General features: G+C 39.0%; 1 protein-coding gene across 4 annotated transcripts in view; it reads left to right on the top strand.

Moving 5' to 3' along the window:
- LOC307032670 (mitogen-activated protein kinase kinase kinase kinase 4-like) overlaps nucleotides 1–13070 on the top strand; it is a 94163-nt gene that overhangs the window by 10961 nt on the left and 70132 nt on the right. For all 4 annotated transcript variants that reach the window (XM_079670813.1, XM_079670811.1, XM_079670814.1 and 1 more), the window contains exons 3-4: nucleotides 6599–6655; nucleotides 12905–13030. In XM_079670813.1, the coding sequence (XP_079526939.1) occupies nucleotides 6599–6655; nucleotides 12905–13030 (183 nt within the window). The remainder of the gene's footprint in view (nucleotides 1–6598; nucleotides 6656–12904; nucleotides 13031–13070) is intronic.

Raw genomic sequence — 13070 nt, forward strand, 5'->3', positions numbered from 1 at the left:
ATACTCAACATAATGTCAAACCAGTCCAGCTCTCTGACCCCGTAGTGCCAGCCAGTGAAGGGGCCGTGTGAATGGAGTGGGAGAGACACACACACACACACACACACACACACACACACACACACACACACACACACACACACACACACACACACACACACACACACACACACAGTCCATCCAAACACAAAGGCTGTCCAATACTGTAATGTGAAGGAGATAAAAAAAGACGACAGGATTATCTCATTGGATTTTGGAATATTGCGTAAAATAAGATCTGTGGCAATCACACGTTTATGCTACTTACATGTTTTGCTTAGCAGGATAATCTCTACATATTAACACCACTTTTATAATAGCACTGTGAAAGCAATCACCAGAAGTATAGATCTTATGTTTGGCTATAAACAAACAAAATCCAGGTGGGATGCCGTCATGTCTGCATCGCTAAGCTAAAGGCGGCTAATGTTCGGCGTGATGACGTTTAGTAGTCTCATTTAGTCACTTGTTAGCCACTGCTGTTTTTACATGTAAAAGCTTAAGATATTCACGTGTGGGCTGTAAACTAACGTCTTTAATGTCGTAGAACAAAACCTGAACATTTTATTGGCTTGTCATTTCAGGCATCTTACCAAAAAGTAGATAAAAAACGTCAACTACATGACAACGGAACCCAGAAGTGCTAAAATGCTGCCTTATTTTTGTGATTTGGACTCATTCCTGCACCTCTATAGAGAAAGACAGGAGATGGAGATGGGAGACAGACAGAAAGAGGGGTGAGACAGAAAGTTAGAGACTGGAATAGATAGAAAGATAGATATATACATAGATGCTTTATTCATCCCAAAATTGGGAAATTATTTGGTTCCAGCAGAATGTAGACAAAGTAAAAGTTGTTCTCTCATTTGTCCCCTTGCTGTCTTCATTATAAATGTCCTTTGTATTTAATTAGCATACGTATGGACATATTAACCTTTTCACAGGTGTGTGTGTGTGTGTGCGCATTTTATCAGGATTTATTTGTGTATGTGATGGACTCTGCAACTACAGCATCATCATGTGTGTGTACTTGAGTAAGCCTGTGTGTGATTCATTGGACATCAATGTCAGAGAGTGTGTGTGTGCTGCATATTGTTAATAAGAAGCCCGGTTTAGAGTGGAACATTTGACATTTGTAAGTCGTGGTGGCAGGCAGGCAGGCAGCGCAGAGAGCATAGAGTCTGAAGGGACAGGAAGGCCATTTCCTTATTTATCACAGTCAGGCCAGTGGCGGTTTCTGTGCCACAATTCTTCGCAATTATGGAGACAACGTCCTCCGCTTGGGGACAGAATCAAGGCCAGAGTGAGTCAGTGAGCCTGACACTGTACATCTCACATCCAATATAAAAAGCAGAATATATTTGGAAAGAATATCACTTAGGCGGTTAACTGACAAGGAGACTGTTTCACGACTGCTGCATCAGCAACAGTTTCAATATACTTTAATGTGAAGGCATGTCATACCATTCCACTGGTTATATAAAACTTGATGCCCAATATATTTTACATTTACAAAGTTGCTATAGTATGATAATCAGTAATTGTGCATTTACTAGAATACGTTTTATTATTGATCAAAGGTTCAGGAGAGGACGTGATAGGGCGTGTAGAATATAGGGTTGTGTAAAATACAACATATTTTAAAAAATGCTTTAGGTCAGCTTTAATGATGCATAAATGATAAAACAAATAACTAACGAAATGTAAATAAAGGTATGTTGCTAATTTGTTATGTTGTTTTTTGCAAATTTCTGAATTCTAGTTTTTCTTTCACCAAATGAAGACTAGCTAGATAGCGTTGTTTACAAATCGTAGAACAGGCTTCATACAAACTTAAAAGAAACAAATTAAACATTACATTCATCTTGGTTGTTCTTACAAGGCTTTTCAAACCACCATCACCTACAGCTTGGTCAAAATATAACACTTGATTTACTGAGTTAGATTATAGACCCTCCAGAAAAACGCGATTCTGCGATCGCAGAATTTACCGCATAATCAGCAAAATGGCGCAGATTTTTAAAAGGCCACATATTTATCAAAAGGCTGCATAATCCCCGCATTTTTCCACACAAAGTTGAGGGAAAAAAAAGTTAACTCGTCGTGACGTCATCAGCTCGCGCATCACAGAATGTAAACAACACTGTATAGAGTGAACGTGTGGAGCTCACACGGTAGAGAAAACACCAAGATGAAGAAATCTAATCCATCTCATTTACCGACGAACATTTCTACTAAAGACCGGGCAAAAAGTGGGGGGAAACTATTCTGCACCCCGTGCAACTGTCTGTTGGAGCATAAGAGAAAATCAACGGTGAAGACCCACTTTGATTCATTCAAACATGAAAAAGAAAGCGGACAAGAAAGCCAAACAACGCACGTTCACCGAGGCATCAACCTCCAAAACCCTTTCGAGGGCTACAAGAAACGAAGTGGGTAGCCTACAAGATTGAAGCTGGTCAGATAACGAATGAGTAAATGAAAGAATGAGGCGGAGAAGTGTGTGTGTGTGGGGGGTGGGGGGGGGGGGGTGAGATTGAAATAGCCCAATTGCTTTTACAATAAATAAACATTGAATGTGTTTAATTGAATAGTAAAGGGGTTTAACGTTAGTGGCAGGTTGTGTGTGAGAGAGAATAAATAAGACAGCCCAATATTTAAAAAAATTGTTGTTCTTTTTCCCCGCATATTTAGCATATTTCGCAACTTTCTGCATATTTCGCAACTTCCCGCAATTTCACCGCATAAAATCACATAAAAGTCCTGCATGTTTAATCGCATAATCGAGGATTTTAGCCCGCATAATCAAGGATTTTTGCCTGCGTTTTTCTGGAGGGTCTAAGATTAGATAGAGAAGAGTAAAGCTAATCCTTTTAAGGTGCCATCAAAACATTCATACATACATGAATGCCCAATTATGGGAAACTATAACATGAGCTAAATAAAATATTAAAAAATGTGTTCATTACGTCATGCTTGGCCTCTCCGAGAGTCATTCACCACTTGAAATAGATTTTGGTTGGATGCTTGAAATTAGCTCTCGGGTCAAGCTATACAAGCTCATGAGGTTTGCATGTTTTGCCCAACACAAAATATTAGAGATGATCCGATCGGGGATCGGAGCCGATCACGTGATTTTCAAAAGATCGGAATTTTATTTTTATATAAAATATTTTTATTATTTTATTTAATGTTACAAAACAAAAATTACCATGTTCACGTCTTAAAGTCATCCTGAGGCCTTAGTTTTGGTTTAAAATTACACAACATCGTGTATGTGTTGCTTCTTTTGGGCTTGTTTTCATAGACCTGGTTGCTTATTTCTCTCAAATCTGGCAACAAAGTGGGCAGGGTGCAAACACCGACGAGTACACATCGGCCACTCAGGTAACGGCACTGAAACAACCGACACTTTCAGGAAAGAGAAACTGCCCCAGAACATTGAAAAGGCCAAAAAAATAACAGCCAAGATAGCTGAATTCATCGCGTTGGATGACCAGCAGTTATCTGTTACCTTTTTTTTCTCTTAATGCATTGCATAACGATCGGATCGGGGAAAAATCTGTATTGGCAGATTGTCAAAATCAAAGGATCGGAATCGGATCAGGAGCAAAAAAAGGTGATCGGGACATCCCTACAAAAAATACTTTCATAAATACCTCAATCGTAAATGTCCAAAGTCATCGCATTAAACAAAGTCCACCTTTAGCTTAGCAGTGTTAACGTGAAGAAACGTGACCTTGTAGTAGTTTGTTTATAGCCATAACGTCAGCTTTCTACTTCTACCGGTTGCACTTATTCTTAATTTTTTTTAAGTGTTAATTTGTTGAGATTATCCTGCTGCTAAGTATTTTAAACATGTATTTTGCAACAAATATAATGTTCTGCAATATAATCAAATGTACACATCCAATTGTCTTGTGGGGCTAACTTACGGGTTTGCCTACTATAAAACATGTCATCACCGCACCACTCTATTATGACCTGTTTAACTTCCAACTAATAACAGTTACAGTGTATGTTGAATTACATAAAATGTTGGTTTTCTTTTAGCCTTTTACTCTGGTATCAAATAAGTATCCAGAGTTTTTGAATTTCGCTAGACATCCTACTGCTGATTCAAGGCTTATTCTTGTTTTTTCCTGAACACTTCTCTGATCTGACATACCCGATTTAGTCACTCAGGTTTTTAACACACTGATGTGTTATCCATGACTTACTAGATCAGTGGTTCTCAACTGGTCAGGCCTCGGGACCCACTTTTTCCTTTGTCAATAAATCGCGACCCGAAATGTTGAACCGCTCAAATCTAGTCAACAAAAAATCGTGCTGTAATATAAGCTTTTCAGCATACAATATTAATAAAAGTGAAGTACAGTGCATATATCCCTTATATCTCTTCAAATAATTAAAGTATGCTTTAAAAAAAGGTTTAATGAGATGATGGAATCAAAGCTGAACTGTATAACATAAAGTCACACATGCTGAAAACCCAACCCCAGCAGGGGGGTCTGGGGATTCTCCCCCAGGAGATTTTTAGAAATACTAACATATAAACTAACGCATTCTGGTACACTCTTAGAAGAAAATAAATAAATCTATTACTACCCGACATATTCATTATATTTTATGCCATTGTTTGTTTTTCACTTAGTTCTGACAGCTGAACTTGCTGCTCCACACGGAGAGAAGAGTAAAGAGGAGAGAGTTTGTGTGACTTACTTTAAATTGTGGGTAAGGGTAGATAGCCCCCATTGTTCTGTGACCTGTCAATCATCAAACTGGGGGTCATATTTCACTATGTGTTCATTTTTATCCGAAGTTGTGCCCATGGATTTATAAAGAGCAGTTCTACCGCAAAGTTATTCTCCGTGGGGACTTCCGGCAACAATCTTGATTCTGATCTGAAGTTTTCAAAACCGTTTATGGTCTCCGGTACTTCCAGTCCAACGCCTACTGCATGCACAGAGTTAGAAAATTGGGCCTTCAAAATAAAAGTTAGACTTTTTTCCCAAAACCAAAACAAAACACTTTTGGATCGCGACCCACCAGTTGAGAACCACTGTACTAGATAATGCAGGAATTGGTCCTGTGAGTAACATTTCTTTGGAAACAGATAGTTAGATAGATAGACTTAGCTGCAGAGAATACAAAACACAAATAGAGAAATATTAAGAATGTAGTTTGCTTTCAAGCTCTCCATCCATCTTTGTCTCAGTACCCGAGTATTTGCTAATATTATTGAGTATTGTTGGATTTGTCATGCCCTTCAGGCTCTTTCATACACACACGCTCAGAGCCCTGTCATACATCACAGCTTAAAGGCTTATAGAGTACTTCTTGTATCTTGTCAGCTTTTTGACTCATGACAAGCTTTTCAATTTTCCCCTTCTCACCTGACTGCACTTTACAGCTCCGGCGCTCCGATCTCCCTCCCTCTCATCTCACCTGCTGTCTTGTTCTTTTTGACTCAGCCTCTCATGAGAAAAATACAAATGATGTAGACATAGCCTTGTCCAGAGCTTAAAATGATATCACAATCCAAGTTTTCACCCACAAAAGGTGCTGTAATACATGTGTTAAGAGTCTGGGCTGCCAGTGTTTGGTGTTTCTGACTTATAATATTTTGCATTTTGATGCCTTTAAACCAATGTGTTTGCTTTAATGTGATAAATATGAATCTGTGAAGAACATTGCCCGAGTGCCATATGTAATATTTGTGCGTGGACTTGTTTGCTGTTGATTTTATTTGTAATGAGGCAGTGGGTTAGTGAGTTTTTGGATCAGGGGAGCACAGGTCAGCATGTCTGTGCAAGACACTTCACCCCAAATTGCCCCTGGGGGGATTGTCCACAGTATTGAGTATGTAATTCGCTTTGGATAAAAGCGTCTAGCAAGTAACATGTAATGTAATATATCTTAGGACAGGAATATTTTTATAAAATCCCTTCATTCAGACTTTAGCAGAGATGCACAGGTCAGCTCCCATAATTTAATTTAAAATGTTTAATGCACACTGCGGTATAAACACTTGGCATAAACTTAGAAAAAATGCTTTTGATAGATTCAATTGTTTACTTGGAAGATCTGGGTGTAGGGCTGCAACCAAGGATTATTTTCATTAAAGAATAAACTGCCGATTATTTATTTAAATGAATTGTTCAATAAAATTTCAAAAGATTGGGAAAATGCTCTTCCCAGTTTTTTAAACTTTAAGTCTTTAGATGACTTATTGTCATTCCAAAATCCAAAGATATTCACTTTCAAATGAGAAAAACACTGTTTTTAGAGGAGGAAAATAGCCTTTTCTGAAATGTTTCGCATAAAATAGTTGCGAAATGGTGTCCTTCAATTGACTAGTAGTTGCAGTTCTGTTTGATGGTGTTGCTTACTGACACATATCTTATCTCAGGCTTCAATACTGACATATGTTGGCAATCAAACTGCTTGTGAAGACTTAAAAACTGTTGGTATACATCTGTAATCAAACATTTATATTTAAAGTGTTACATTTTTCTTCTGTTGTCATCCTAACTTTATCTGTTTTATATTTCTCCAGGGTCGCCATGTCAAGACCGGCCAACTGGCAGCTATCAAAGTCATGGAAGTCACAGAGGTACACCAACATCACAATAATGACACACTCACTGTGTTTCTCTCCATCTCCACCAACTGTGTAGTCCTTTTTTTCTCTTACTCATCATAGGGTCAAATATATACTTTAAAAATGGCTGCAAAAATTACGATATTTTAGAGCTACTTACTACGTTTCTAAAATAATGCTTTCCTAGGACAAGCTTTGTTGGTAGAGAAAAAACCCAGCTACATAAGAACGACATCCTCATGTGTATTCAAGAAGGGGATCAGAGGATTTATTAGCAAGGAAAATACATCACACTGTCATACTGGTTCATTCCATAAGGTGACAGCCAATATGGAAACTATATCACTCACTGAGGGAGTCAGTCTCTGCCTCTGTTTTGCTGCGGACCAGTCCACAAAAAAACTGACTAAGGATTGGGCTCAAGTATTTAAAAGGTATAAAGCCTGCATCATGAACTGGAAGGAACTGGAGGAAGTGGGTCTAATGAAAGAGGCTATGAAGTTGAATAATGGGAAATGTAAAATCCAGTGTTTTTGGAGTCTGACTCACTGGGGGGACTAAACTATATCTCAGACTCTGCTGCATCGCTTTTGACCATTCCTTTTTAAATATACGTTTTTGAGTGCCCAAACTCTATGAAATTTCAACTCAAAATCACTTGGGGTACTTCTATTAGTATTAACTCTTGGTATAGATCTGCCCTTAGTCTAAATCCAATATCTTGAATCCTCCCTAGCCTGCTAAAAGGGAAAAAAATGCACCCAAAAAAAGTGTGTTAGAGGCAAATCAAGCGCTCCTTCTCATTTCAATTGGTTGGAAAGTTGGAATGGTTTAACAAGTAGTGATTAACAAAAAATAGGCAAGGCACATAATCATTTCTTGTACTTGTAAAATCTCTCAAAAGACAATAATTAGGTTTTTGTAGGCTCTGCATGCTCAATATTATAGTATTTTCAAGGCAGGAACATTAAGGGCAGGGAATCAGAGCCAAAACTCGTCAGTAGAAAAGATAACACAGAAGGAGAGAGGGTTAGAAATGTAAGAAGAAGTGGTACCAAACGTGTCATCATCCAACAGGAATGACTGTAATAGTACGTTTTAAGACAACAAGCTGCAAAGAGAGTTGTTGTTAAGCCTTCTTTTCTAGTTCACTTTCTGTGGTATTGAAATCCTTTTTCTTTCAAGTGACGTTATGCCCACCAAAGACATCAAGTATGAAACAATAACACAGGCATTTGCAGTGGTTTGCACCTGTTTAAAAATGGTCAAACTCATTATGTATTCAACGAGTTGTTTTTGTATGGCTGTCTTTTGCCCTATTCAATTCTCTCCACACTCATGCAGGTAATGGAAGCAATGGAACTTTTACAATAAGGTGCAAACAAAAACCTACTTTAATATATATTGTTTGCCTGACAAAATTCAATTACATGAAATAGGGTTCTACTTTCTTACATGTATAGTCCCACCAATATTACTTCTTTGACCCAGAAATAGTTTTTTATTAGATGCTTGGGTAGTGTCCTTGATTCAAAGCCACACAGTCCTGGTCATATACAATATTAATAAAGCTCATCATATTGTAAATCAATTCGAGGAGGAAATAGAAAATCTCTTTGATTCTGTATTTTGAATTCCAGTGGTGATGTACATCTTAAAGTTATGTAAGGACCACCCGATACACATTCAACTCTAAGTTTGGGTCCAAAGAGGGAGTTAATATAGGTTTATGAGCTCTGCGTTGTGGTCCTACAGCTGTGCGGGGGTACAAACAGGAGACGTGTGGAAGTTTTATTGAATGTTGCTGTTGGTTTACAGATGTAGAGCACCAGTGCCAGCAGAATGGGATTAAATGAAGGCTGATAAAAGCTTGAAGAAGAAGGTGGAGTGAAGCACGCTACCATAATGTAGCAAAGCAGAGTTTGATAGAGAATTGTCATTCAAAAAAATGATGCTAAGAGATCAAATTCTCAACATAATCTGTACATCTAAAACAACATTATTAGTTCTTCAATCTATGACTGGATCTATAGAAAATGCATCCTTTTATTCAAGTATTTATTAAAGGTCCCATGTCATGCTTTTCGGTTATTATAGTGCTTTATGAAGGTTTTTATGCATGTAAACGGTCTGCAGAGTCAAAAACTCTCAAAGTACACCCTGGAGCGAGTAAAACTCTAACACAGAAAAGACCTCCCTAAAACACCTCGTTGGAGATTTCTCATTCTCCAATGCTTTCTTCCTGGGTATTGTGACGTAGGGATACCCAGTAGCCACGCCCAGAGCTATGGCCGCACCCTCTGCCAGCCGAACATATATACTGTTGGAAGCTCAGGTTCAGTTCAAAACTGTATCCAGTCATGGCAACAAGGGTCTGTTTCCTGTCTTGTGAGGAAAATCTTCAATGTATGCCTTGCCGAGGGCAGAACCACAACGAAGTAAGTGGTTGACATAACACTGGAGCATCTTAACACTGTTCCTTCAGATGTTCGAGCCGGTATTGTACTGTGTGCGCGGCATTTCACGGACCAAAGCTTCGCAAACATTGCAGCGATTCATGTCGGATATGCACAGCGTAGGACACTGAAGGACGATGCTGTTCCTACTTTGTTTGGACCAGCGGGAGATTCGGGTACACAACCTGTAAGTATGCATTGTTGTTGGTGTATTTATGATGTTTAAAAGAAACAAGGTATCTACCACGACTGTGTTTAAATGTGTAAACGTTTTTCGGGCTGCTAAGCCATTGACACAGTGCTAACTAAGTTGCAAGTGTTTCCATATATCAACTCCAATGTAAGCAGATGGCCTTACATGTATCTCATAGCAGGAGAATGTCTGCATTTACACACGAAATACTCATAGACAGTATGCTCCGGGTAATTTACCGTACCGTACGGTCAGTCACGAAATTTAATTACATTATAGTTGGAGTTCCTAGCGTGTATGCTACCGAGCTCAACAAGAAGGCTACCAAGAGCTAGACATGCTAGGGAAAACATTGTTGTTATGCCAGCTACAATGAATGACCAAACGTAGCAGACTACCCATATAAGATTGCAATTGTAAACATGTTCTTGCTAGCCTAATATGAACCTCTAGGTGTTGTTCATAGTAGGTTGGCATATTACACTGAACAACTAGCAAACGTAGGTTAGCATATTAATCTAGCTGGCAAGCTAACAAACCTAAAACAACTAAGTTTCTCTAATATTTTGTGATTTGCATTTGATTTCGTCCAGCCAGATCAGGAAACTCCTGGCATATCCGGCGAACAACACATGACGGGATGACCACTCTGATGCCTCGTCCTAGAAAGCCCCAGCACAAGCTTACAAAGCTGCGATAGGCAAGATGCCGAAAACGCCTATAAGGGGAGGAATGGATGATATACAGTGTATATATATATATGTATATTTACACATGTTAATTTTGTACATTTCTAAAAATAAAGTTTGATGGAAACACTTGGTAGCCTTTCTTCCCTGAATTATTTGCTCCTATAACATATCATTCATATATAGCAAACCGTGATTTCATTTTTCATCAAACACAGTAGTAGTTTATTACAGGTCAAAATAACTTACTCTTCTTCCGTTCTTCGCCTCAAAGGTCTATAATCGAATCTGTACATGTTATATGGAGGTTCTGCAGGGTGTGGGGTATGTGTATATCTTGGCATATAACGTTGTGTGCTACTGTTGGTGTTTTCAGCTAGCTGGCTACATAATGTTGTAACTGTCAGACGTTTTCCACTTCGGTAGGCATCATGGCGCAGTTTCCACAAGTGCACCTAAATGACAGCAGTTGTAGGTACAGTTTGGTTAGTTAGCGTATAACATATACGGCTGTACCGACACCATTGTAAAACTGATGTTCCGCTCAGAGCCGAAAAAAGCACTGTGTTGGACATGGGCGGAGCCTCTCTGGTGGTTGATTAATCAGAACAGAGTGGCCGAGCTGACCAATCGGAGCACACTGGGCTCACAGGGAGGGGGGGGCAGGAGCTCCAACAAGCCGTTTAGGACAGAGAGTGAATACAGATACTATACAGAGATGCTGTATGAGAAACCAGTGTGAGTTTGGAAAATTGCACAGTATAAATCTATATTAGTATATCTCAACAATGGAATTATGATCAGTAGAAATGGCGATGACCTGGGACCTTTAAGTCAAATCATTAAGGCATGCGATGGTGATTTTCTCTGGGAAGGCAATGTTGGTCTGACTGTCGTTGGGCTGTTCAATTCACCACTTTCACCCGGACTGATATTCCTCACAATTATTAGATGGATATCCTTACAAACGTGTACAGCCATTCATGGTGTTAGCTTGCCGATGTTAGCATGTAGCTCGATTTCAGTCTCTCAGAGGATCTAGCTTTAATTTAACTGTAATTTCCCCGCTTTTTAATTGGTAGAAGTTTTTTTTTGCTTAAATTTAGTTATGGACTGAAACTGAATATCTTTGGGTTGTGGACTGTTGTTGGACAGAGAGCTCTTGTCATTTTATGATGTCACGTCAAGATGTGACATTGGGATGTAGGAATTTATGGTCATTTTCCAGCATAATAAAACATGTTAAATAAATAAGATTGAGAACAATATTATTGAATTAGTTTTTGTTTTCAGAAAAACAGGTACTACGAACTGGACTAACCTTAAACTGGTTGATGCTTTATACTTAGCCCCAAATCAGATTTTTGCAGAACTGGACCCTGGTTTATTTCCTGTTGATGAGATTCTGGGTCTCCTGTGTTGCAGACAAACTCTTTAGCAGGAAATGCTCGGCTATTATCTCCCTTCTCACACACATACACAGACAAACACAGAAAGAGAGATAGTGGGGGGGAGGTGCTCCAGACACAGGCAGGAGGCTTTTGTGTTTTAGAAGGAGGTGAAAGGTCAAACAGTGCCTTGTCATTTGCTCTGCTCCTGTCCTGTGGAGATTTAAAGGAGGTCAGTGACTGGGAGAAGCTCTCTGTTGTTCCTCTTGTCTGATTAACAGCCACATCCAGCTCCTCCATCGCTCCTGCACCGCTCCTCCTCTCCTCCACCTCCCTCAGATTTAGGGGTTCAGTGAATTGGAGAAGTCACAAGTCATTTCCGGGATTTATAGCTAGAAACAAAAACGGTCGCTCTGTTTCCTGTGCAAGCTTTCTTGGTCTTTGTGTCCCAACCCCGGTTGTTTTGTCGAGACATAGCTGTAGTTGAAATAAGGTCAACTATCTGAGGCCACTGAGAGGTCAAGCAACAATCTGAAAGAAGATGCTTTTTCTCTGGATTTGTAGGTGTTTGCCTTGTAGGTACTCTATGGGAATAAAAAAGGAACACTTTTAAAGTGCCACCTTCGACTTTTGAAGATACACTTCAACATTAGCGGGCTTATACATGTTTCTAATGTAAGATTTAATATCATTCTTGAAGGAAGAACAAACAGGAAGCGAGGATCGAGTGTAACTTTCAAAGCAGAAGTGTAGACTGGATTTTTTCAAGTGGCGTTGTTTTATCTAAAGTTGATGGTCAGCACATCCCCAGATTGGATAAACAAACAGGAGTAACAAAACAGAAGCTAAGTAATGTTATGCTGTGAGCAAGAGCCACAGCATAACTTATTTTAGCCACCTGAAAAAACAAAAGCAGTGTAAGTGTACGCACTTTTTAGTACATTTTATCCCTTTTTGAGGGGAAACTGAATATCTATGCTGCCTTCAAAGACACTAAACTCCATTGACAAAAACTCTCATTGTACTTTGATCTGCTGCTGCCTCTATCTGTCAGTTTGTGTGAGTCACTGTCTGTCTTTGTTTTTGGTTAATGTCATGTTCAGCAATGTTCTCAATTTTCCTGACAATAACAGCCTCACAATAACACAAACAAACCTGCCGATCGAGACCAACATCTCCAGTGTTATGCAAATGAAAGCTACGGTTTTTGTCAATGGAATCTGGTGGCTTTATACTGTTTTAGAAAGGAGTGCAGAAGAACATTTCATATCTTTCGTGCTTTCACTCCGTTTTCTCCAAACTAGAAGCATGCCGACCATCATCTACTGTAGTGTAGGTAATACGCTTACTATGAGTACTAATACAACCCCATTAAAACAGTCACAGCTACAACATTAAACATTTCCTCTGGGAAAAGGTTGCACCAAACACAACTATTTTTAAATGCCATCAAATGGTCTTACATTAATGTTTTCAAATCACCCAAATGTACTTTAAAATCCATGTGGTTTGATTTCTGTATCTGTTTTATTTAGGAAGAAGAAGAGGAGATCAAACTGGAGATCAACATGTTGAAGAGTTATTCCCACCACAGAAACATCGCCACCTATTATGGAGCTTTCATTAAGAAAAGTCCTGCTGGACAGGACCACCAGCTCTGGGTTTGTGATGCTATTGAGTTTAAATAAAGAATACATTAAT

This window comes from Notothenia rossii (genome assembly GCF_949606895.1).
Source record: "Notothenia rossii genome assembly, chromosome: 3".
In the NCBI taxonomy this organism is placed as follows: Eukaryota; Metazoa; Chordata; class Actinopteri; order Perciformes; family Nototheniidae; genus Notothenia; species Notothenia rossii.